Here is a 26,913-nt window from a genome sequence, read left to right as displayed (position 1 = left end):
AGTGTCCTCCACTCCTCTCTGCCAATCCTCCACTGGCCTCCATTCAGTGTCTTCCACCCTCTATGCCAGTCCCTCCACTAATATCCATTCAGGGTCTACCATCCCTCCTCTGGCTTCCATTCAGTGTCCTCCATCCCCCTCTTCAATTTATTGACCTCCACTCCTCTCTGCCAATCCCCAATTGGCCTTTCATACAGTGTACTGCACCCCTCTCTGCTAATCCCTCCACTGATTTCCATTCAGTGTCCTTCACTCTCTTCTAATCCCTCCACTGATTTTCATTCTGTGTCCTTTACCCCTCTCTGCCAATCCCTCCATTGGCTTCTTTTCAGTGTCCTCAGCCCCTTTCTGCCAACCCCACCCCACTGGCTTCCTTTCAGTGTCCTCCACCCCTCACTGCCAATTCCTCTTCTGATTTCCATTCAGTGTCCTCCACCCCTCTATACCAATCCCTCCATTGTCTTCTGCTCACCCAACCAATAAAATTAAAAATACTAACAACTTACAAAGCCATCCACAACTCGGCCCCAGCTACAATCGCTAACCTAGTCTCAAAATACTTACCAAATCATTTTCTTTGTTTCTCTCAAGACCTCCTGCTCTCTAGCTCCCTTGTCACCTCCTCCCAGGACTTCTTTCAAGCCTCTGCCATCTTCTGGAACTCTATACCCCAGTCTGCCACTCTGTCCACTTTTAGGCGATCACTGAAAACCCTTCTCTGTAGAGAAGCCTATCCTGCCTCCACCTAACAACTCATATTTTCTCCATCAGCTCATCCCCCACAGTCATTACCTTGTGTATCACTTGTACCCCCCTCCCCTTTTAGACTGTAAGCGCCAAGAAGCCGGGTCCTCCGATTCCTCCTGTATTTAATGGTATTGTAACTGTACTGTCTGCCCTCATGTTGTAAAGCGCTGTGCAAACTGCTGATGCTATATACATCCTGTATAATGATAATAAAGATGAACTTTAATTTCCTTTTGAAGTCCTTTTTACAATATAAAGATCAGAGAAGTGCTCCATCCACGTGTTTTTATTTTTAATGCAGTATTTGATATTTTTCACCATATACAAATACGTAAACAGCCATGGTTCCGATGATAAATTATACAACATGCATCATAAACTTCTTATTTCATTATCCCAGATTGATATAATCGCTTTTCAGGGGGAGGGAGTATGGAAGGAGGCCTTAAGGAGATATAAGCCTACCATCTATAGGTTCTTAAATTCCATAAGCATTAAAAAGAGGTTGCGATAGCGAATTCCTAAAAACAGCAGACGTCAAGAAGGAGATCCCTTGTCTGGATGTGGTCTCCCCAGGGCGCAATCCACGTTCGGCATGCATTTGATCTTAAAATCCAAAAAGTACCGAAGTATGTCCATGTGGTTCTAGGGGGCACCTGAGAGGAGAAAACCAAATACCAACAAAAAAACGAAATATGGAAGGAAAAAGACCACAAGGAAAAAAGAAACATCGAAAAGCAGAGAAGAAAGTCTCTCGAAACTGGCCTCCAAGCCAAGAAAAGGATCCTTCCCAGATGCCCACGGCATCTACGCGTTTTCCGAAGTGTATATCACGGTGTGCAAGTCTGATGTATGGCAAAATACGATTCCTATAGAAGACATTTCCCACATTTGGCGCACTAACACTTGTCGAAGTTTGCGTGGGTTCCCTGATGTTTGTGAAGATAAGACTTCTGTGAAAAACATTTCCCGCAATCAGGGCAGGAGAATGGCTTCTCTCCCGTATGAGACCTTTGATGCTTGACAACTTCTGATCTGCGCGTATAATGTTTTCCGCACTTTGCGCAGGAATACGGCTTCTCCCCCGTGTGAGTTCTCTGATGGCTAACGAGCATATATTTCTCGGAAAAACTTCTCCCACACTCAGTGCAGAAATGCGGCTTCTCCCCAGTATGAGATCTTTGATGTCTATCGAGGTCCGATTTCTGCGTAAAACATTTCCCGCACTCGGAGCAGGAATACAGCTTCTTGCCCGTGTGCAACTTCTGGTGTCTGGCAAGAGTCGTCTTTTCTGAAAAACATTTCCCGCACTCAGCGCAGGTAAACGGCTTCTCCCCCGTGTGAGATCTGCAATGTTTGTTGAATTCTCCTATATGGAAAAAACATTCCCCGCACTCAGGGCAGCAGTGAAGGTTTTCGCCCGTGTGGGACCTCTGATGTATAGAAAGACTCAATTCAGAGGTGAAACTTTTCCCGCACTCGGGACAGGAAAATTTCTTCTCCCCCTGAATCCCGGCACCATCCCTCACGGTACGAGGTTGCTCGGAGTCAGAGGGATTTAATAGTCTATACACATTGTGAATTGTGTCCATAGCTGAGCTCATGGTCTTTACTTCTGAACAATCTCCTGTGAAGTCTTCATATTCCATTCTACATCCTGGAGATAAAGTGAGACGATCCTTTGAGGGTTTCTCCATGGCGTGTCCTGGAAAAATATAAAAAAAACATCATCAATAGATATGAGAGGGTTAGTTCACTTCCATCAAGATTCCATCTGGATCAGGTAGATATGAGTGAGCAGATGTTCTCTGTGGAGGTCCCAACCAGCTGGGACTCTCCCCCCTCTTCAGTCAAAGAGCCTTTGGTCCTCCTCCCAGATCACTTCTACATTTACACAGCCTTGTCAGAAGAGCAGGAACCAATGGGGACTGGGAGGTCCATGCGCTTTACACAACCACAAGCCTAGGCACTGGGTCATGTGATCTCTGATAAACAAGAGGTTCAAAGTTCAGACTTGCAGACCCTTTACCATAGAACAAGAGACCACAGGCCTAGGCTTCTATAGCTTAGTTCCCGTCCTACTCTGGACCAATCGGTGAGCAGTAACAGAGATAGGAGAATATATTATGGGTCACCTGTGCTGATCTCTGTAGGAGTGTCCTCCTCTATGAATGTCCTCGTCCTTCCAGCCTCCTCTGTATATTGCCGATCATCCCTCGCATACGTCTCTTCTACTTCATCCTTGACTTTTATTTGAACCAAATCTTCACCCTAAACCAACAGAATAGCAGAAAAAATAACATCTGTAATGTCGCGCTACCCCCTAAGGAGCTGCTGAGTTTTGGGTCCCCCTATAGGTCTGCACAGCCAGGCAACACGCATTTTCCAACTTGCATCCAAAGTCAGTAACCAGTCTGTGGGCTTGTTTTTGGATAGGGTCTAGGGGTTATATGGGATGCCCAACTTGACTTGAAACAGTACAGTGCATCCAGAAAGTATTCACAGCACTTCACTTTTTCCACATTTTGTTATATTACAGCCTTATTCCAAAATGGATTCAACTCATTATTTTCCTCAAAATTCTACAAACACCCCATAATGACAACGTGAGAGAAATTTGTTTGAAATCTTTGCAAATTTATTAAAAATAAAAAAAAGGAAAAAAAATCCCATGTACATAAGCATCACAGACTCCTCGCATGTACACAAGTATCACAGGCTCCTCCCATGTACACAGCTATCACAGGCTCCTCCCATGTACACAACTATCACAGGCTCCTCCCATGTACACAACTATCACAGGCTCCTCCCATGTACACAAGTATCACAGGCTCCTCCCATGTACACAACTATCACAGGCTCCTCCCATGTACACAGCTATCACAGGCTCCTCCCATGTACACAACTATCACAGGCTCCTCCCATGTACACAACTATCACAGGCTCCTCCCATGTACACAAGTATCACAGGCTCCTCCCATGTACACAGCTATCACAGGCTCCTCCCATGTACACAACTATCACAGGCTCCTCCCATGTACACAGCTATCACAGGCTCCTCCCATGTACACAACTATCACAGGCTCCTCCCATGTACAGAAGTATCGCAGCCTTTGCTCAATACTTTGGTGAAGCCCCTTTGGCACCAATTACAGCCTCAAGTCTTTTGGAGTATGATGCTACAAGCTTGGCACACCTATTTTTGGGCAGTTTCTCCCGTTCTTCTTTGCAGGACCTCTCAAGCTCCATCAGGTTGTATGAGGAGCGTCGGTGCACAGCCATTTTCAGATCTCTCCAGAGATGTTCAAGTCTGGGCTCTGGCTGGGCCACTCAAGGACATTCATGGAGTTCTCCAGTAGCCACTCCTTAGCTGTGTGCTTAGGGTCGTTGTCCTGTTGGAAGATGAACCTTCACCCCAGTCTGAGGTCCAGAGCCCTCTGGAGCAGCTTTTCATCAAGGACGTTTCTGTACATTGCTGCATTCATCTTTCCCTCAATCCTGACTAGTCTTCCAGTTTCTGCTGCTGAAAAACATTCCCACAGTATGATGCTGCCACCACCATGCTTCACTGTAGGGATGGTATTGGTCAGGTGATGAGCGGTGACTGGTTTCCTCCAGACACGACGCTTGCCATTCAGGCCAAAGAGTTCCACCTTTGTTTCATTAGACCAGAGAATTTTGTTTCTCATGGTCTGAGAGTCCTTCAGGTGCCTTTTGGAAAACTTCAGGTGGGTTGTCATGTGCCTTTTACTGAGGAGTGGCTTCCGTCTGGCCACTCTACCATACAGGCCTGATTGGTGGAGTGCTGCAGAGATGGTTGTTCTTCTGGAAGGTTCTCCTCTCTTCACAGAGAAACACTGGAGAGTCAGAGTGACCATCAGGTTCTTGGTCACCACCCTGACTAAGGCCCTTCTCCCCCGGTCGCTTGTTTTGGCCCGGGCGGCCCGCTCTAGGAAGAGTCCTGGTGGTACGGATGATGGAGGTCACTGTGCTCATTGGGACCTTCAATGCTACAGAATTTTTTCCGTACCCTTCCCCAGATCTGTACCTCCATACAATCCTGTCTCTGAGGTCTACAGACAACTCCTTGGACTTCATGGCTTGGTTTGTGTTCTGACATGCACTGTTACCTGTGGGACCTTATATAGACAGGTGTGTGCCTTTCCAAATCATGTCCAACCAACTGAATTTACCACAGGTGGACTCCAGTCAAGTTGTAGAAACATCTCAAGGATGACCAGTGGAAACAGGATGCGCCTGAGCTCAATGTTGAGTGTCATGGCAAAGGCTGTGAATACTTATGTACATGGGTTTTTTTTTTTTGTTTGGAAATTTACAAAGATTTCAAACAATCTTCTTTCCCGTTTTCATTATGGGTCATGGTTTGTAGAATTTTGAGTAAAATAATGAATTGAATCCATTTTGGAATAAGGCCGTAACATAAGGCCGTAACATAAATGTGGAAAAAGTGAAGCGCTGTGAATACTTTCCAGATGCACTTTTAACTTTGGAGGACAAAACTTCCTATTTCTGTACAAAAAAAAAAAACACACACAGATGGATCCTGGGCTTCCTACCCCCTCCGGAGTGGCTTCTATCTCTTTACGGATCAGCCACATAGTCTCTGTAAGGAGCGCTTGGTCCCCTTTAAATGAACTTCTTCAGACCCTGGCTAGAACCTACAAGCCCACCTGGCTGCTGTGAAGAGTATGCCAGAGCAAGGGATTCCAGAACAGACTTGCACCACTGCCCCAGAGGGAACTGGTTGGGTATGGCATCTACAGCAGCAAGCCCTCTCCCCTTGTAGGCCCTGGGGGTGCAGAGGTACTCACACTGTTCTGCTTTCAAGCCTTTCGCTGGGCTAGTTTATTTCCTGGCTAACAGGCCGTCCTTCCCTGGTGGACTGCAGGCCATGGAGATACCTTTTTCAGCCTGCAGGCAGAACCCTCTTCTCCAGGGCCCCCTCGCAGGCCACACACACCAGCACTTCAACACTTCATCTTCCACCCGACTCCCCTTTCTGGCCAGACTCCTCACCATCTATGGGCTGATTCAGCCACCATGCCTGGGGAATAGGACAGATTCCCATCAATATACAGATCCCTGACTCTATAGTCCTGCCCACTAGCTTCTAGAAGTTTCCATGAAACCTCCAGAAACCAGGGGGGAATCGATAGAGGATTGGTTTGTAGAGTCTTCCACCCTGACCTGAATCTGAACCTTGACCCAATTAATAGACTTATATAAACTACCATGAGTCAAGTAGATTTTCCTACATCTTTTCTAGCACTAGGAGGGTTTTACAGTAAAATAGAAGTATTTATGATGTGAGATCACATAGAAAATATCATCTTGTAGAGTCCACACATCGTCTCCACATGTCAGAGTGTTCAATCACTTTATGTTCCCGACCCTCAACTCCACCTACCTGATGATGGTGAGGGATGGTGTGATCTTCCTGTGTGGAATCCCGGGAATACAGAGGACGGGGACATCTCTCTGGTGGGTTTCTGGTATTAGGTGGTTCCAACAGAACATCCTTATAGAGACCCTGGTGTCCTTCAAAATACTCCATCACAACATACTCCTCTTTAACATCAACTTTCGAATCTCTCAGGTTTCCACTCTGAATATATCATAAAAATGACATCAATTGTAACAATGCAGATAATGTACAGATCCTAATGATACGATCAGTGATTGTTCATCATCTACCTGATGATGGTGAGGAATGGTGTGATCTCCCTGTGTGGAATCCCGGGAATACAGAGGACGGGGACATCTCTCTGGTGGGTTTTTGGTATTAGGTGGGTCCATCATAATGTTCTTGTAGAGATCCTTGTGTCCTTCAGAAATCTTCTCCATCACCCCATACTCCTCATCCTCCTCTTTAAACTCTTCTTTAACAACAATATTATAATCCCCGAGGCTTCCACTCTAAGTATATAACAAAAAGATTTTTTTGTAAGAAACATGCTTGTGTATTAATCATAGCTTCCATATCAATACCTGTTAACTCATTGAGCGCTTTTGACATGTCTGGTCCATTGATAGCTCATTGGGTTCAAACAAGCTAACAGCTGCAGCAGCATTTTTGAGCTTATTTCTCTTTTGGCCTGCCACGTTGGTGCTTTTATGTAAAAGTGACTGGGTGGCTTATTAAAATTGTAACGATCATCCTTATATTCTACAGGGCCTCTACTTTCTGAAAATATATGATGTTCTGGGGTTATAAGGAATGTTCAAGAGCGGAACTAGATCATGGTCTACCTGGTCAAGTTGAGGGATGGTGTGACCTTTGTGTGTGGAATCCCGGGAATACAGAGGATGGGGACATCTCTCTGGTGGGTTTCTGTAGATGGATGACTCCACCATGGTGTCCATCAAGCCATCCTCATCATCCCCCTGTTTCATCTCTTCTTTAACCTCAACTGTAAGAACATCCAGGTTTCCACTCTAAATATAAAATAAAAATGACATCAATTGTAACAATGCAGATAATATACAGATCCTAAATGATACTATCAGTGATTGTTCCTCATCTACCTGATGATGGTGAGGGATGGTGTGACCTTCCTGTGTGGAATCCCGGGAATACAGAGGACGGGGACATCTCTCTGGTGGGTTCCCATTACTGGATCCATCTGTAGGAAACACACACACTGACTGAATACATTGTTTCTATGTGTTTATCAGATGATGGGGGATCTAGGTGGACCCTCCGTACTGCTCTCTCCTTTACAATAAAGTCTCCTCTTACCCGGTGATGTGAGGGGCGGCTGATTGTCCATCATGACATCCTTGTAGAGATCCTTGTGTCCTTCTAAATACTCCCACTCCTCCATGGAGAAATAGACAGTGACATCCTGACACCTTATAGGAACCTGACACACACAATGATACAGTCACCATCCAGACACATCCCTTGTCTGTTACTGGATAATGTCCCAGAATTCCCAGAATCCTCCTCACCTCTCCTGTCAGCAGCTCCATCATCTTCTTGGTGACTTCTAGAATCTTCTGCATGTTGTGTCTCTCAGGTTTTAGGGAGTCACATGGAGGCACTGTGATGGTCATATGATCACCTGACTTCACAAGAGGAAATCTCTGTATTGAGAAACCAATAGGAATATCATGTTAGAATCCCAGAATCCTCCTCACCTCTCCGGTCAGGTCTGTGTTTTATTAATAGAGATAAGAGTGATGTCATGTGACCTCCCAGAATCCTCCTCACCTCTCCGGTCAGCAGGTAGATGATCTCCAGGGTGAGGTTTAGTATCCTCTCGGTCACAAGACTCCGGACCTCCTCCATTCTTAATAATGTGGTCATGCGATTCTGGTCCTCACTCATCCTCATTGATGTGGTCATGTGATCTATGTGGGTTTCTCTGGGGATGGATAGTGGAGAATTATCTGGACTGTATTGGTTGTAAAATATTAGGATGGGGTATAAGGGCTTAATATGCGGGCCTACCCCCAGTAGGAATTGGCTCATGTATATTGGGGTACTTAGAGTTTGTAGTTAGTACTGCCTGATGAAAAAGCACTTGCACGCAGGGAGACAGGATTGCCCGAGCCACTGTTCCTCTCCCAGCGCCTGGCATGCAGCTCCCACCACGCCATACACCTGTATTCTCGTCCTTACGATGTTGCATAGACCCCGAGTTGAGCCCAGGCCACACAGGTACCCTATGGTCTGTTGACCCTCGAGTACCTTCCTGCTGTGTTCATGCTCCTGCGATGTGCTGCCCAGTTAGACTCGAGCTGAGGCCAGTCCTCACAAGGAACCTGTGATCTATTGCCCTGGAAGTACACTTCTGTGCTTAGTTTACGCTCCTGTGATGTGCTACCCAGGTAGACCTGAGCACAGGACACACAAGGAGCCTGTGATCTGCTGCCCTGGAAGTATCCTTATGCTTAGTTCGCGGAGCTGCTGTGATGGGATACCCAAGTAGGCCTGAGCTGAGGGTAGTCTACACAAGTACCCTTTTGCTTTGTTCATGCAATGTGCTACCCATGTAGACCTGCGTTGAGGCCAGTCTCACAAGGACCTTGTGATATGCTGCCCTGGGAGTACCTTCTTGCTTTATTCACCCTCCTGTGATGTGCTACCTGGCTGTACCTAAATCGACGCAAACCCACGCTAGTACCCTGTGATCTGCCGACCTGTGAGTACCTTCCTACTTTGCTTGTCTCCAGCGATGTGACTCCTCACCACCTGGCTGGATTAGTGGAGGAAGAGGACACCTCAGCAATGCTGGGAAAATACTGGCTGCTCTGTGCCTGGGAGGAGGAGGACACCTCAGCAATGCTGGCTGAATACTGGCTGCTGTGTCTGGGAGGAGGAACGTACCTCACTACTGCAACACACACACAACTCAAACCCTGTTAACTAAATCACCTCCCCTGATCTGTCCCTAAGAACTGCGTTATCCACTGCCCTCGTTATTGGCTGAACTTGGACCCCCTTTTATGGTGAGGGGTGGGGTTATCCATCTCCCCCCCCCCTTTTTATTGGCTGAAATCACTCCCTCCTCTTATCTTGAGGTTTGGGGTTACCCACATCTTTCCCCAGTTACTGGCTGACCTCAGACCCCCATTTACGTTGTGGGGTGGGTTTTCCATCTCCCCCCTTTATTGGCTGAAATCAGACCCCTTTTAATTTGAGGAGAGGGGTTATTCTCCACTCCCAATTATTGCCTAAAATCAGACTCCCTATTATAGTGAGGGGTGGGTTTATCAATCTATCCCCTATATTGGCTGAAATCAGACTCCGTTAAAAGTGAAGGGCAGGGTTATCAAGCTTCCCCCTTGAACTGGCTAAAATCAGACCCCTTCTTATAGAAAAGGGGTAGGGTTATCTCTTTACTAGCATTATTGGCTGAAATCAAACCCCTTTTATAGTGAGGGGTTATCCACCCCCCCCCCCCCCTTATTGGCTGATCTTAGAAACCTCCTAGTATCGTAAGGGGCAGGGTGATCCATTTCACCCCTCAGTTTCCAAAGCGAGCAAAGTCCTTTCTTGTATAAGAGAGGTATGGACTCCAGAGAGAGAGATATTATTCCCCCCCCCCCTGTTCAAATCATTAGTAAGACCTCATCTGGACTATGCAGTTCAGTTTTGGGCTCCAGTTCTCAAAAAGGATATCAGGGAACTGGAGAAAGTGCAGAGAAGGGCAACCAAACTGATAAGAGGCATGGAGGAGCTCAGCTATGAGGAAAGATTAGAGGAACTGAATGTATTCACTCTTGAGAAGAGGAGAATAAGGGGGGATATGATCAACATGTTCAAATATATAAGGGGTCCATATAGTGAACTTGGTGTTGAGTTATTCTCTTTACGGTCAACACAGAGGACAAGGGGGCACTCTTTACATCTAAAGGAAAAGAGATTTCATCTCCAAATATGGAAAGGTTTCTTCACAGTAAGAGCTGTGAAAATGTGGAATAGACTCCCTCCAGAGGTGGTTCTGGACAGCTCAGTAGATTGCTTTAAGAAAGGCCTGGATTCTTTCCTTAATGCACATAATATAACTGGGTACTGACATTTATAGGTAAAGTTGATCCAGGGAAAATCCGATTGCCTCTTGGGGGATCAGGATGGAATTTTTTCCCCTGCTGTAGCAAATTGGAGAATGCTCTGCTGGGGTTTTTTGCCTTCCTCTGGATCAACTGAGGGTATAAAATTGGGTATATTGGATTGTACGATATTTTTTTATTTGATTTATTTATTGTTTTTAAGGTTGAACTGGATGGACTTGTGTCTTTTTTCAACCTGACTAACTATGTAACTATTACTGGATGATCTCAGGATTAGACGCGTCCTTTCTTTAGAAGGGGGCGAGTTATCCACTCCCTACCATTACTGGCTGATCTCAGACCCCCCTCATAGTGAGGGACAGGGCTATCCATATCCCCCATTATTGGCTGATCTCAGACCCCCTCATAGTGAGGGACAGGGCTATCCATATCCCCCATTATTGGCTGATCTCAGACCCCCTCATAGTGAGGGACAGGGCTATCCATATCCCCCCATTATTGGCTGATCTCAGACCCCCTCATAGTGAGGGGCGGGGTTATCCATATCCCCCCCATTATTGGCTGATCTCAGACCCCCCTCATAGTGAGAGACGGGGCTATCCATATCCCCCCATTATTGGCTGATCTCAGACCCCCTCATAGTGAGGGGCGGGGTTATCCATATCCCCCCATTATTGGCTGATCTCAGACCCCCCTCATAGTGAGAGACGGGGCTATCCATATCCCCCCATTATTGGCTGATCTCAGACCCCCTCATAGTGAGGGGCGGGGTTATCCAAATGCCCCATTATTGGCTGATCTCAGACCCCCTCATAGTTAGGGGCGGGGCTGTTTATCTCCCCCATTATTGACTGATCTTAGACCCCCCCTTGCATAGTAAAGGGCAAGGGTACCCATGTCCTCCCACCATTAGAAGTTGATCTCAAACCTCTCCTATAGTGAATAGAGCTGGGCTCGGGAGTGTTTAAAATCCCACGGGCCCGATCCAGCCAGGAAACCGACACCGCACACAGCCAATCACCGTCAGTAAGATGTTTCCCGATCTGTACAGCTGCCAACCTGGGAAACGTCTCCCTGCCTGTAATTAGCCATGTGTAGTGAATGCTTCCTGGTGGGATCGGGTATGTGGGATTTCAAAACACGTCTGAGCCCATCTCTAATATTGAAGGGTGCAATTATCCACCTCGTTCTCCAATGCTGGCTGCTGACCAAGGTCAAAGGCTGTGCAGGGCATTATGGGCGAGCATCGAAAATAATCTACCACAAATTCCACCAAAAATTAGAATCCTGAAAACTGGACCAAATTAAAAAAAAAAAAAAAAAAAACCTGAATGTAATCCTCATCTCTCATCCACAAGAGAGGAGAACCTCATCACGAGAGCCTGCAAAGGAGAAAGTCATTGGTGGAAAAGGTGACACGTCTCCAAAAATGAAGACAAACCACAATTCGAATCCTTGATCTTGGGGGTCAAATTTCAGTACAAACTGAATGCAAATCTCATTTCTCCTTACAAGAGACTGCCAAGGTGAGAAGGTGACACGTCTCCAAAATGAAGAAAAAATTCTGCCCCTGAAGGGGTTAATCTAGGTTTCCACACTATATATGTGTGTATCATCATCTGCTGGAGATAAAAGACGTCACAGTGACTATGGAGGAAGAGGACGGAACATGACGGGGGGGGGTTACTGAGTGTAAATATAAAATAAGATTTTATTACCTCCTCTACTGCCACTTTCAGCAATGTCTCCTCTCTGCTTCCTCCCGACTCACCTCTCACCCGGAACTAATTTATACCTGACATCACTTCCTGTCTGTAACTGACATCCCTTCCTGTCTTCCATAGAGACTTCCTGTCTGGGTAGAAGTGAGGTTGCCATCTTGTGGATCTCAAAGGAACTGCAGCCCCTGAGAAATGTCTCGGTAGTGTGCACACGGCCTTGAGCTGTGTGTGTATGTGCTGTATATCCAGGGGCGGCCCACCTATCCTCGCCACCCCCCCCCCATCGCAAAGCTCCCAACTGTCACTGATTTCGAGGGACTGTCCCTGATTTGGAGCAATGTCCCTCTGTCCCTCTCATTTGTCCCTCATTTTGGTCTGATCTATAGAGTTGTATAAAAAATGCACTTGTTAGCTTTCAAAAAGTGTTTCCCAGGGCTAAACCTTTTATCCAATTTCTAAATTGCTGCATTTGTACATTTTAAAAGCCAATATAAAGGAATAGTAGTGGTAAAAAAAGCCATTCTGGTTTTAATTAACCTTTTTTTTTTTTTGGTTATTTCTCCTTTAATGGGGTGTGTCCTGTGCCTACATACGTTTGTTAGTAGGTGTCCCTCATTCCCATCTCAAAATGTTGGGAGGTATACTATTGGGTCACCGGTGGGGTTGCCACCTGGACACATTATTCAGACCAGGCTGTGGCTCCCCAAGTAATAGTCACACACAAATCTGTTGCCTTTCCGAGAGCTGTGAGCGGATGTCTGGGGGCAGGTTTGGCATCAATGGGGGGGCAGGGCAATGATATAAGCAAGAGCAACTCGGCCACATCCACTGTTCACTGTGGCACACTATGTGCACCGCATTTCTACTCTCCTTAGGGGCACCTAAAGTTGTCCCAGGCCACTAAATTGTTCAGGTTTGGCCTGAAGAAAAGGTGGCAAAACTAGTCACTGGGCATATGAATTAGAGCGGCCAGGTTTTTTTTTTTAAAGAACCTGATTAGAGCCATAGACCCTAATAAGCCCTATTTTGAAGCCCTAATAAGCTTCAAAATAGGGTGGACTTGGGAGGCAGTGCATTGCGTCTGGAGCCCACACAGGTGTGTTGCAACAGCAAATGAAAATTCGCTGTTGCAACACTGATCCTCCCGATGAAACCTGTCTCCCGATTGGCCAAAAATGTCAGGCAATTCTATTGGACACCTAGTGCCGGGAAGAGGAGAGAGGAGACACCGCTGAAGCTGCTCCAGGAGAGGAAACCGGTCACCGGAGCAGCTTTCCCCAGGCCCGCCATGCTCTCACCGCCGGCATCCAAGGTAAGGACAGCGGGTGGTGGTGGTGGTGGTGGGGGAGCTGTGTTAGTGCCGCCCCCCCCAAAAAAACACACCAGCCGTCACTGTGTATATCTCTATAGATTTGTAGCGTGACCAGCACAGATGAGCATCCTTTCTACAGAGTTTCAAGCATTTCATTGACTTCTTCGACAAGCTCACACTTTAACCATGTTCACAGTTTGAGGCTATAAGCCACTCTCTCTCATTCTCCTGGTCACTGCCCATTACCCCTCTAATGCCCAGAGCACCTCTATACACAGGTCTGTGTCTTACTCAAGATCCAGTTTAATGCCCCGTACACACGAGCGGAATGTCCGACAGAAAAAGTCAGACGGAGCTTTTCATCATGTATTCCGATCGTGTGTATGCCTCATCGGACTTTTTACGTCGAAAATTCTGATGGACCTAGAAAGAGAACATGTTCTAAATATTTCCGATGGAACCAATTCCTAACGGGAAAACCGCTTGTCTGTATGCTGTTCTGTCGTACCAAAAATGATGCATGCTCTGAAGCAAGTACAAAACGGAAGCTATTGGCTACTGGCTATTGAACTTCTTTTTTCTAGTCCCGTCGTACGTGTTGTACGTCACCGCATTCTTGACAGTCGGACTTTGGTGTGATCGTGTGTACGCAAGACAGTTTCAGTAGAATTCCATCGGAAAAACCTTCAGAGTTTATTCCGATGGGAAAACCGGACATGTGTACAGGGCATAAGTCTCTGAAATACAACCCAGAGGTCTTCTCTCTTTGTCCGGAGGATGATACGTGAGGGGGGTCTTCTCTCTTTGTCAGGAGTATGATACATGAGGAGGGGTCTTCTCTCTTTGTCAGAATTTGAAGGGTGATACATGACACATGAGGAGGGTCTTCTCTCTTTGTCAGGAGGATAATACATGAGGGGGTCTTCTCTTTTTGTCAGGAGGGTGATACATGAGGGAGGTTTGCTCTCTTTGTCAGGAGGGTGATACACGAGGGAGGTTGTCACGGAACGCCCCACACTCCGCTTGAGTGCTTCCGTCATATACCGCTTCCTAAGTTCTGGAACACGAGTCCAATGGATCTGGCTATAGGAACCCCAAGAACTAGACAACACCAGTCTTGGAGTACATCAGAACTGCCTTTATTTTGAGATCTCACAGACCTTTTTATATCAGGGATGACTCAAAGCTAACCTAATTAACATGACCTAATTTACTACAAAATGTACCCAGACCAGATGACAGTCTTGTGGGCACCGAGCTTCACACATTAATACAATTAACAATACAAACAACAATCTCCCCCCTCCTCAGCCTAGACCATTCGTCTATTAGCCAGGGCTGGTGGCTAATGTGATCAGCTCTCTCAATTAACATAAACACATGTTGATAACACCAGCATCTCCTCACAGGATGTGTCCCAGCAGAATGAATCAGTCTTATCAGCAGGGGGCTGCTGGAGGAATCCCCCCTCCCTCTTCAGGGACACAAATATACAGTAAGGAGTCCCCATACAATATATACATGACTGAGTCCGATTAATACAGTTCAGACTGGATTTCTCATTCACCTCAAATGCTAGGGCCCATAATCGGTGGGCAACAGGCTTGCACACAGTCCTCTCCAACAGCCTCCGCTCTGGCCATGCCCGTGACATTTCTCCCCTTTCGGCAGGAGACTAACACAGGAGGAGACCCCAGACGGGTTGACTCCGAAGTTAGTAAACAGCTCCAGTCCTCTACTGCCTGTACCCACACAGTACCCCAAACAAATTATCCCAAACAGTGCATTACTCACCCAGCCATCCTCTGCCTCTCTCAGAGAACATATCTGCCGCTGGAGAGAAGACAGGGTGACTGGGCTCACTCTGTCATGCTGTTGGGGATCTGGGCCCACTGCCCAGCATCCCTGGGGTATACAGGTGGAGACTGAAGTCCCATCCACCTTCACAGGAAATCCATCCTCTGTTAGTTGAGGGCAGAGTCCAGCAGTCCTCGGCCCTGTTGCCAGCCCTTCTGCTGGAAACTCCACACCATCTGTTCCGGCTAACTGTTGGAGAGGGAGGCCGACTGCCCCGCCTCCCTGGAACTCTGTAGTTGTTGCTGGTGCTGGGCAGAGGTTGGTAGCACTCTGCCCTGTTGCCAGCACTTCTGCTGGGGACTCCGCATCCTCTGCTCCAGCTAACTGTTGGGGCAGGCAGCTGGCTTCCTCCCCTCCCAAACTGTGTAGCTGCCATTGGGGAGGTGAGCCGGCTGCTTCCTTTTCCATTCCCTCATCTGGCTGCTGGGACGACATGTCGATGGTACTGTCTCCCAGGTACACGGATCTTTGCTGGGGAGGAAAGCCCACTTCCTCCACCCTGGCCAACTGTTGGGGAGGGACAACACACACCTCCTCTCCCTTCTCCCCCTGTATCTGCTGCTGGGAAGTGATTGCCATCTTCTCACCCTGAGCCTCCACAATTGCTGCAGATGTGGGGCAGAGGTCTTGGACCCTCTGTCCGGTTGCCAGCACTTCTGCTGGGGGTTTGCTAGGTGGTTCCTCCTCTACAGAAATGTCTATTAAATCCCCAGTCTCTGGAAGTGGTAAAAGTGTGGGACAGAGGTCTTGGACCCTCAGTTCAGTTACCAGATCTTCAGCTGGAGAAGTTTGTTTTAACTCCATAGATGCTGCTGGCAGAAAATCACATGTCCCTGTCAGTGTTGTGGGAGAAAGGCCGACTACCTCTTCTCTCAGGAAGGCCGAAGCCACTGTTGGTGCTGGGCAGAACACAGTGAACTTTGGCCCTGATAGCAGCTCTTCTGCTGGAGGCTCATCAGGTTGTTCTTCCTCAGCAGAAAAGTCTATCAAATCCCATGTCTCTGCAACTGATGTCGGGGAATAGGGGTTCACCATCTCCTGTCCATGGAACCCAGAAGATGTTATCATTTCTGGACAGAGGTTAGCAGAGCTCTGCCCTGTTGTCAGCACTTCAGGTTTGGGGACGGCAATCTCCGGATTTTCCACTGCCGATTCTCTGGCATGCTGCTGAACTTGTTCTAGCAGTTTCCTGTATGCCCTTTCCAGATGCTGTTCCTTCCTTAGCAAATGGTCCAGATCAGGTTTGAGCTCTGAGACCCCTGCAAGACCGAGCATAGACTCTCTATAGTCTCTCATGTCCTCAAGGTCAGGTTCCCCTTCATCGCCAAACATAAAAAGATCTGTAAGGTTCTCCCACAGCAATCCAGGGCCGCCAAAGTCATATCCCTCCGGAGAGCATTCTGTTGTCTCCCCTAAATATCCCTCCTCTGCGCGCCATTGCAGAGCCCGATATCGATTGTCCAGCTCTATCTCCTGCTGGACCAACCTGTCCAACTCAGTCACCCATTGCTCCTGGGGCTGCTCTCCCAGGAATGCCATCCGCAATGCCCGTTGGTCACTGGCCCGTTGCTCTTGGGTTGGAAAGCACTTGCCCTGTTTTATACCAGCGAGACGGAGGGCTGCAATCCAGAGCTCCACCCGAATCAGCTGCCTGAGCTCCAGGTATTCATCCTCAGACACAGTCCTGGTGTACGTTGAAAGGATGATCCGCAGCAGCCCCGGGAATTCTGATGCCAGGTCCATATCTCCGCTGGGGTGACTGAAGTCTGCTATCCTGATCTTGGATCCAGTTGGAGGTTTGGATGTCCCAGACTTCAGACTTCAGGAAGCTATCCCACTGCTGCCACCAATGTCACGGAACGCCCCACACTCCGCTTGAGTGCTTCCGTCATATACCGCTTCCTAAGTTCTGGAACACGAGTCCAATGGATCTGGCTATAGGAACCCCAAGAACTAGACAACACCAGTCTTGGAGTACATCAGAACTGCCTTTATTTTGAGATCTCACAGACCTTTTTATATCAGGGATGACTCAAAGCTAACCTAATTAACATGACCTAATTTACTACAAAATGTACCCAGACCAGATGACAGTCTTGTGGGCACCGAGCTTCACACATTAATACAATTAACAATACAAACAACAATCTCCCCCCTCCTCAGCCTAGACCATTCGTCTATTAGCCAGGGCTGGTGGCTAATGTGACCAGCTCTCTCAATTAACATAAACACATGTTGATAACACCAGCATCTCCTCACAGGATGTGTCCCAGCAGAATGAATCAGTCTTATCAGCAGGGGGCTGCTGGAGGAATCCCCCCTCCCTCTTCAGGGACACAAATATACAGTAAGGAGTCCCCATACAATATATACATGACTGAGTCCGATTAATACAGTTCAGACTGGATTTCTCATTCACCTCAAATGCTAGGGCCCATAATCGGTGGGCAACAGGCTTGCACACAGTCCTCTCCAACAGCCTCCGCTCTGGCCATGCCCGTGACAGAGGTCTTCTCACTTTGTTAGGAGGATGATACGTGAGGGGGGTTTTCTCTCTTTGTCAGAAGGATGACACACGAGGGAGGTCTTCTCTCTTTGTCAGGAGGGTGATACATGAGGGAGGTCTTCTTTCTTTTTCAGGAGGATGATACGTGTGGGGAGTCTTCACTTTTTGTCAGGAGGGTGATACATGATACATGATGGAGGTCTTCTCTCTTTGTCAGGATGATACATGAGGGAGGTCTTCTCTCTTAGTCAGAAGGATGATACACGAGGGAGGTCTTCTCTCTTTGTCAGGAGGGTGATATATGATGGAGGTCTTCTCTCTTTGTCAGGAGGTTAATACATGGGGGGGGGGGGGGGTTCTCTTTGTCAGGAGGGTGATTCCCATTCCCTAATCATCACTTTCTCCTAGGCTGACCAGGTTTGCACAAATACTTCACAGTTTAACTCAACTTCACTCCTAAAGCCCAACTCCAGGTAAAAAAAAGGTTTTCCAATGCAGAGGGGCTGCACCCACACTGCACTGGTCAATTTCTCATTTTGTCTATGGGTGAGGAGAAAGCTTATACTCACTCGATCCTTTGTTAAACTGGAAAATGGCGCTCCTCCATGGTCCAGCAGTGGGCTGTTTCTGGTCTGTGGCACCTGCTCTGGGCTTGATGACATCAGTAACAGTCCACAACTCAAGACCGCTGGAGCCCAGGGTTGCCGAACTGGTCTTGTACTGGGAGGATTAGGTAAGTAAATCTCCTTTCTCCTTGCCCCTAGACAAAATGAGCAGTTACCCCGTGCATGAGCGGGCACAACCCCGGAGATGGGCTTTGATTGAATTTAACTCTCCACTCACTGTAATGCAGGCCTTTACTCCACTGAGAGTAATCAAGCAAGGAATTGCTTGCTTCAACTTTACCTAACTTTTATTAATAAACAGGTTACAACCGTCCAATTTGGCACATCTGCAATGCAACAACATGGCACACAGTCCAGAACAATGGGTAATAAGATGCAATGGTATCTTTCATAACTTGGCTCACTGGTCAGGGCACTCAGGTTATGTCCCAATAGATGAGAAGCATCCACTGGTGCCTCCCTGGCTTCCCGCAAGGCTCGGTGGCGCCACCTGACAGTGAGGAAAAACAAACTTCTCCTTACATTGCCGAATTCCTAAAAAGACCTTGAGGTGACTCCTTCCAAACCCTGAATAAGCAGCAGGCAGGGCCAACCCAGAGGAAATTACCAAAATAAAGAGGAACTCAAAATGAACCCCTGCCTATAGATGCATATGTCAACTCACCTGGGAAACTGAGCAGATACTCAATTTCAAGGGTTGACTCCTTGGTATCCCAGTAGCTGAGGTGAATCTCACAGGATCTACCACAGACTTCTGAGTAAGATTACCATCTGGCCAGTAAATAGACTTCCTAACTACATGAAAATATACAGGCCTTTTATGGACCGATATTTTTTGGGCAGCCTACCATGTACAATTGGTGGTGGGTCAGAAGCAGTGTTAATTTTGTCAACGAAAACATTTTCGTCAAAGTTTCTGTCAGCTGTATTTTTACGGTGACGAAGACTAAACAAAAAGTACAGCACATTTTCGTCCACTGACGAAAACTATGACGAAAATACAATCCGTTTTCGGACGAAAATGTGAGACAGGAACGTTTACCCTCGTAAACTAACTTCCGGTTTTCACGGAGCTTTGCCTGCTTCTGCTCCCACCAAGCAAGCGAGTTGAATTGATAGTGTGCATCGTCCGTGACGACTGCCAGAAACCAGAGCAGAACTGTTTATTAAAGGCAGACCTCCCGAGTCCCGACGAGACTGTCCCACTCCCGAGTCCCGACTCATCAGATGACCGCCCACATCCAGAGCAGACTGTGAGTGTGTAGTACTAGTGTACATTACAAGTACAGCAGGCCTGAGGCCTCTCCCCAGAGCACAGTCCATCCAGAGCACTATGTGTGCATTATTATAGGCCTCCTCTGACCACTGGCAGTGGCATCCAGAACACCGTGCATTACAGGACATCCCTCAGACCTGAGACCACCATCCAGCACTGTGCAGCATTACAGGCCTCCTCAGACCACCATCCAGAGCACTGTGCAGCATTACAGGCCTCCTCAGACCACCATCCAGAGCACTGTGCAGCATTACAGTCCTCCCCAGACCACCATCCAGAGCACTATGCAGCATTACAGGCCTCCTCAGACCACCATCCAGAGCACTGTGCAGCATTACAGGCCTCCTCTGACCAGTGACCACTGGCCAGGTGGCATCCAGAGCACTGTGCATTACAGGCCATCCCTCAGACCTGAGACCACCATCCAGCACTCTGCAGCAGGCCTCCTCGGACCACCATCCAGAGCACTATGCAGCATTACAGGCCTCCTCCGACCACTGTCCAGAGCACTGTGCAGCATTACAGGCCTCCTCAGATCACCACCCAGAGCACTCTGCAGCATTACAAGCCTCCTCAGACCACTGTCCAGAGCACTGTACAGCATTACAGGCCTAGTCACACCAACACTAAGAGCACTATGCAGCATTACTGGCCTTCTCAGACCACCGTCCCGAGCACTGTGTGTGCATTATTACAGGCCTCCTCTGACCACTGGCAGTGGCATTACAGGCCATCCCTCAGACCTGAGACCACCATCCAGCATTGTGCGGCATTACAGGCCTCCTCTGACCAGTGACCACTGGCATGGTGGCATCCAGAGCACTGTGCATTACAGGCCATCCCTCAGACTTGAGACCACCATCCAGCACTCTGCAGCATTACAGGCCTCCTCAGACCACCGTCCAGAGCACTCTGCAGCATTACAGGCCTCCTCAGACCACCGTCCAGAGCACTCTGCAGCATTACAGGCCTCTTCAGACCACCGTCCAGAGCACTGTGCAGCATTACAGGCCTCCTCAGACCACCGTCTAGAGCACTGTGCAGCATTACAGGCCTCCTCAGACCACTGTCCAGAGCACTGTGCAGCATTATTGGCCTCCTCAAACCTCAGTCCAAAGCATTGTGCAGCATTACTGGCCTCCTCAGACCATCCAGAGCGGCTAAATCTGTATCTGTGAGTTTGTTCAAACATTAATACCATAAATAAAAACATGATATTCGATTTTTTTTTTACTCATAATAAGTACATAATGAGTTCATAATGAGTTTGGAAATTCTAGAGAAATGCTTAAATAATGCATTACAATTTAACTAAACACATTCAATTTTAGTTGACTAAAATGATTTTATTTGACTAAAATGTACTGGAGATTTTAGTCGACTAAAATATGATGACTAAAATGGGACTAAAACTAAAATGGCATTTTAGTCAAAGACTATGACTAAAAATAAAACACTTGCAGAAGACCAAAATGGGACTAAAACGCAATTTTAGTCCTAAGACTAAAACTAAATCGAAATTTGCTGCCAAAATTAACACTGGTCAGAAGAAGGGCAGAGGCCTTCAGTTGGAACCTCTCAGCCTAGGCTGCCCAACTGACTCAGCTATCCCAATCAGCTGTTGGGATCAGACCTGAGCTGTCACACTCAGGTGTCAAGGCTAGGCCTACCTACACAGTTCAGCTGTCAAGACCAGGCCCAGCTAGCCCATTGTAACGCAAAGCCTGGTGCTTAGATCAGGAGCTATAACTGGCTGGTGTTTCTTCTGCCTATAGCAGCCAACTTTCCCTTTAAGGCAAGCATTCCTACCGATACTTGGTTGCCCACAAAAAAAATAAATCACAAAAACTTATGGTGCTGCTACCCAATTTTGGCAATTCCAAGGCAAGAGCTTAATTCACACTATCACCGTGCCAGACTGGCAGCCTCCAACCGCTTGTAATGTGAAAACCTGATTCACAAAAAAGGCAACAAGGTGAAAGTAAAAACTTTTTCTTTATTATTCCAAAGGAGTAAAAAGTTCCAAACGAGATCCAACACTAGTGCATTTCAGTCTAAAAAACAACCAAGAGTGAGGTCTTTTTAGACTGAAAGCATTAGTGTTGGATCTCATACGGAACCTTTCACTCTTTTGGAACAATAAACAAAATGTTTTTACTTTCACCTGGTTGCCGACTTTATCATGGATTGGTTGCCCACAGGTCTTAGAACAAGATGTTATAGCTCCTGGCCAGAAGGCATCGGGACTGAGTGGCTTTGAAAAGCAATGGTACCTTTAGCTCTCAGGCTTGTCAGGCAGGAGACAGAAGCTGGCAGTAAAATCCAATGTCAGGTAGTGAGCAAACGTAGTCCGAAAACAGTTCCGAGGTCAGGGCTGGTAGCAAGCAAGCTTAGTCTAGTTAACAAACCAAGGTCAAGATTGGGTTGCAATCCAAAGAGTAATCTGGGTATTCAGCTGTCAAGCCCAGGTCCACCTACACCTACACCACCCAGCTGCCAAGCTCAGACCCAGCTAGCTCACCCAGCTGCCAAGCTCAGACCAAGCCCAGCCTCAGTTATCCCACTCAGCTGGCATAGTCATGCCCAAGCTACCTCACTCAACTGTTGAGTCCAGGTCCACCTACACCACCCAGCTGTCAAGCCCAGGCCCAGCTAGCCCACTCAGCTGTCACAAATAAGCCCAAGGTATCACACTAAGTCACTGAGCCCAGGTCCACTTACACCACCCAGCTGTCCGGCTCAGATCCAGCTAGCTCATCCAGCTGTCAAGCTCAAACCAAGCTTTTAAGCCCCCCCGACCAAGCTAGTCCACTCAAATTTCCATTCCAGCCCCAACTAGTCCATGAAACCATCAACTGGTAGGAATATTTGAGGAAAACAGAAGATTCTTTTTATGAAGGTATTTGAGATATGTTTCAGAATTTTGATGAGATACCCTAGATTCATCTAGGTGTACTTCTTTGATTAGGCTTATTTAGGCTCACGAAGGATGGACTAACAGATAATCCTACGTGATAGAAAGAAGTATACATCTGCTGTTTAGGGTGCACAGAATGTGATGAGAGGGAGATACGATATACCATCCACAGAAGGGGGTCTCCTTTCTTTATGCTCCTAATCCATATCATGTGGTATACTGTATTAAATGTCCCTGCAGATTGCTGTATGTGGGTGAAACCACGCAGAGGGGGATAAGGGGCTTTCTCCCCACTAATCAGCAATCTGTAGAAAGTTGACTTATCAGGATGTGGGCAAGGACTTTGTCAAGAAAAAACTGCTATATCACAACCACGTATAGTACAATGAATGCAAGACACAGGGGCTCAAGCTCAGATCCAGCTAGCCCACCCAGTTGCCAAGCTCAGACCCAGCTAGCCTTCTCAACTGTCAAGACCAGGCCCAGCTAGCCCCCCACGCAACTGTCAAATGGCAAGCATATTCAAGGGAAGTAGAAGATTTTTTTTTCTGAGAGCAGACCATTCAAGCAGCAAGTCTGGATGAAATTCTAAGGGCTTTCAAATAAAATTAGTTGACGTTCTCTGATTGGACAAGTTGGAGAGGATGGATATCATGATCTCCACTTTGTCCAATCAGCGAACACCTTGTATCCATTGAAATATAATGGAGTCAGTGTCGATCCTCATCGGTCAGTTTGCAGAGGGAAACTGCCCAGAAAAAATCCCAGCAGGACCTGGAATGTCGCAGCTATTCCTGTAGTAGCACCGACCACTGCAACGTTCAGCTATCTCAACAGCTCATCGAGTTATGCCATTGCCTACTTACATGGCGCCAAGCTGGACCAATGTGTGTATGCAATACAGAGCATTCCTGGAGTTCAGCTTCAAACACAAACAAAAAGCAGCCAGCTATTATTAAGTAGGGGAGAGTTCTGGGACTTCTATGAATTTTAAGGTGGAACCCTATGCAAAAAAAAATGGGTTCTCCACCAAAATCCACACCAGATGCTTACCTGAGCATGCAGTCTAAGAGCTGACCAGGAAAAGGGGGGCAACAAGCATGTGCCCTCCACGAAGAATATGAGGTCACATGCCCTCAACATGCCCTTGTCCTTGATGAGGAAAAGGGCCTCTTCCCTAAAACCCTGGCATGGTGGTTGTGTGGGTCTGCAGGAGGATTTTTTCAATTCTGGAAATGAGGAAGCCCCCAGGTACTGTCTGTGCATGTGATGGAGTAAGGGGTACATAGTACTCCTGGTTAATCATTCACCCAAAAAAAAAAATGGTATTGGCGGCGCGCACGCGCCCCCTATACCGCCGGGAAGCCAAGGACGTCATATGAGGCCCGCCCGGAGGGACAGAGTGTTCCTGTAGACGTCATATGAAAATGGGCATTTAGGGAAGTGGTTAATAAACAACCACCCCCCCCCAAAAAAACGTCTTCCATCCTCAATAACGTCACGTCATCCAGTGGTGTTGATCCATGTCAGTCACGATGAATGATGATCCCGATGACCCATAGAAAGAAAAAAACGACAACCAGCATGACGATCTTCACCCGACTCCTCTTCGCCAATCATAGTTCTCGAGCCTCTCAGCTGAATGTAAACAAAGGGCAATGGAGCTGGCTGATGTCATTGACAAAATAAGATGATGACCATATTGGGTCAATGACATTATCCAGAATGCTTGCCAGCTTATTTACAAGTCAACAGCAGCCACTGGCATCTTAGCAACCAATGATGCAGTGAGACTGCTAACGTCTTAGCAACCATTGATGCAGTGAGACTGCCAACGTCTTAGCAACCAATGATGAAGTGAGACTGCAAACATCTTGGCAACCGATGATGAAGTGAGACTTCTAACAACTTAGCAACTAATGATGAAGTGAGACTGCTAACATCTTGGCAACCAATGATGAAGTGAGACTGCTAACATCTTAGCAACCAATGATGCAGCGAGACTGCTAACATCTTAGCAGCCAATGATGCAGCGAGACTGCTAACATCTTAGCAGCCAATGATGCAGTGAGACTGCTAACATTTTAGCAACCAACGATGCAGCGAGACTGCTAACATCTTAGCAACCAATGAAGCAGTGAGACTGCTAACATCTTAGCAACCAATGATGAAGTGAGACTGCTAACATCTTAGCAACCAATGAAGCAGTGAGACTGCTAACATCTTAGCAACCAATGATGAAGTGAGACTGCTAACATCTTAGCAACCAATGATGAAGTGAGACTGCTAACATTTTAGCATCTTAAAAGGGGGTTTCTCTATGTTAGTTGTGATGTGAAAGTGAAGAAGAAAGATGATCTTGTGGTTGGTGTTCCAGAAACACGGCTTGACTCCTCACAAGACTGGGCTGTTTGTATTCATGATGATCCTTTTGTTTAGAGGGACACGGGACATAGAAACATTACAGAGAACATCATGTTTTAAAAAATGTAAATCTTTAATCTTTGTTTCATATAAAACTGTCATTATATTTGCATTTTTAACTTTCCAATGAGCAGGATGGATAATAACTTGGGGGTAATAAATTTGATGGAGTAAAAGGGGTTATGGGATGCCCAGCTTGACTGAAACAATGAATGGTGACAACATCCTACCTATGTACAAAACACTGGCCTGTCCTTTCTGGACACCATCAATCTTTAGTGATCAAAAGCAAAAGTCCCTTAAGGACTAGGAGCTCTCAGTCCCCTTAGAAAATGGCACAATATGTTGTGAGCTGTTTTCAGTATCCCTCTCCTCTGTAGAACTGCTCCCAGCTCTACTGCCTGCAGGAACTACCAGCCCTCTTGGCCGCTTGTCCACCAGCCCACCTGGCTGCTCTGAAGATCTCCTATTGCAAGGGATAGGAAGGGTTAAGCACAGTGCGGCCCTCCTGAAAGGCTTGCTACATGTGAGTCGTTCCCCTCCTGAATCCCTGGTTGTGCTGATGTACTCACTGTCCTCTTTGCTCCCTGTTGCTCCACAGGCAAGATTCCTTCTCAAACTGAGACTCTGATAGGAACTTCCCAAGCCCACCCTGGAAGAAGAGCCCCCCCAGACACAGGGCTTCCCTTCTAGGCCACCGGCAGCCTCCTCAGCACTCCTCTGCTGGCATGGCTTCCCCATTTTTAAGGGCTGTCCTAGCCACCCTGCCAGGGCATTCTGCCTGGGGATTGGCCAAGTTCCTTCAAGTATGCAGATCAGTCCCTCCTGGCCTCCACCCACTAACTTCCTTTCAGACTCACAAACTAACCATGAGTCATAACTTCAATTTCCCTACACTAGCACTAGAGGGTGCTACATGTACATGTGCACGTTAGGCGCAAATGAAACCTGTTCAATCTGTCTGGGATCCTTTGCAAGTGGCAAGTCTAAATGGACTGACCTAGCCACCCTGCCAGAACATTCTGCCTGGGGATTGGCCAAGTTCCTTCAAGTATGCAGATCAATCCATCCTGGCCTCCACCCACTAACTTCCTGAAGCTTCTCCAAACTTCTAGATCCAGGGGGAGGTACCAGAGAACTGCCTCTGTGAAGTCATCCAGCCTGACCTGTAGTAACCCTGACCCAATTTCAGACTCACATAACTTACCATATGTCATGACTTACAGTAAATTTTCCTACACTAACACTAGTAGCAAACTAGAGGGTGCTACGTGTACAAGTGCACATGTTAGGCACAAATGAAGTCTGTTCAATCCGTCTGGAGTCCTATGCAAGTGGCAAGTCTTGATGGGCTGACCTAGCCACTCTGACAGAACATTCTGCCTGAGGATTGGACAAGTTCCTTCGAGTATCCAGATCAGTCCCTCTTGGCCTCCACCCACTGACTTCCTGAAGCTTCTCCAAACTTCTAGATCCAGGGGGAGGTACCAGAGAACTGCCTCTGTGAAGTCATCCAGCCTGACCTGCAGTAACCCTGACCCAATTTCAGACTCACATAACTTACATTTTCCTACACTAACACTAGTAGCACACTAGAGTGTGCTAAATGTACATGTGCACATATTAGGCACAAATAAAACCTGTTCAATCCGTCTGGGGTCCTATGCAAGTGGCAAGTCTAGATGGACTGACCTAGACACTCTGCCTAGGGATTGGCAAAGTTCCTTCAAGTATGCAGATCAGTACCTTCTGGCTTCCGCCCACTAACTTCAAGAAGCTTCTTCAAACTTCTAGATCCAGGGGGACATACCAAAGACCCGCCTCTGTGAAGACATCCAGCCTGACCTGCAGTAACCCTGACCCAATTTCAGACTCACATAACTTACATTTTCCTACACTAACACTAGTAGCACACTAGAGTGTGCTAAATGTACATGTGCACATGTTAGGCACAAATGAAACCTGTTCAATCCGTCTGGGGACCTAT

The 26,913-nt window shown here is 47.2% G+C and overlaps 2 protein-coding genes across 4 annotated transcripts in view; both read right to left on the bottom strand.

Moving 5' to 3' along the window:
* LOC141106803 (uncharacterized) overlaps positions 1–26,913 on the bottom strand; it is a 164,869-nt gene that overhangs the window by 13,639 nt on the left and 124,317 nt on the right. The window lies entirely within an intron of this gene.
* Positions 1,019–26,913, bottom strand: part of LOC141104821 (uncharacterized) — a 36,311-nt gene continuing 10,416 nt past the window's right edge. For 2 of the 3 annotated variants that reach the window (XM_073594593.1, XM_073594592.1), the window contains 7 exons: positions 7,508–7,854; positions 7,294–7,391; positions 7,018–7,203; positions 6,463–6,684; positions 6,176–6,373; positions 2,883–3,018; positions 1,019–2,452 (listed from right to left, as the gene is read on the bottom strand). In XM_073594593.1, the coding sequence (XP_073450694.1) occupies positions 1,647–2,452; positions 2,883–3,018; positions 6,176–6,373; positions 6,463–6,684; positions 7,018–7,203; positions 7,294–7,391; positions 7,508–7,592 (1,731 nt within the window). In that variant the 5' untranslated portion in view covers positions 7,593–7,854 and the 3' untranslated portion in view covers positions 1,019–1,646. Of the gene's footprint in view, positions 2,453–2,882; positions 3,019–6,175; positions 6,374–6,462; positions 6,685–7,017; positions 7,204–7,293; positions 7,392–7,507; positions 7,855–7,981; positions 8,136–12,005; positions 12,107–26,913 lie in introns of those variants that run through there. The other variant, XM_073594591.1, reaches the window with a different exon arrangement.

Source organism: Aquarana catesbeiana, linkage group LG08 (assembly GCF_042186555.1).
Source record: "Aquarana catesbeiana isolate 2022-GZ linkage group LG08, ASM4218655v1, whole genome shotgun sequence".
Classification (NCBI taxonomy): domain Eukaryota; kingdom Metazoa; phylum Chordata; class Amphibia; order Anura; family Ranidae; genus Aquarana; species Aquarana catesbeiana.
The sequence above is the reverse complement of the archived record's forward strand: the minus strand, read 5'-3'. Positions and strand labels throughout refer to the sequence as shown.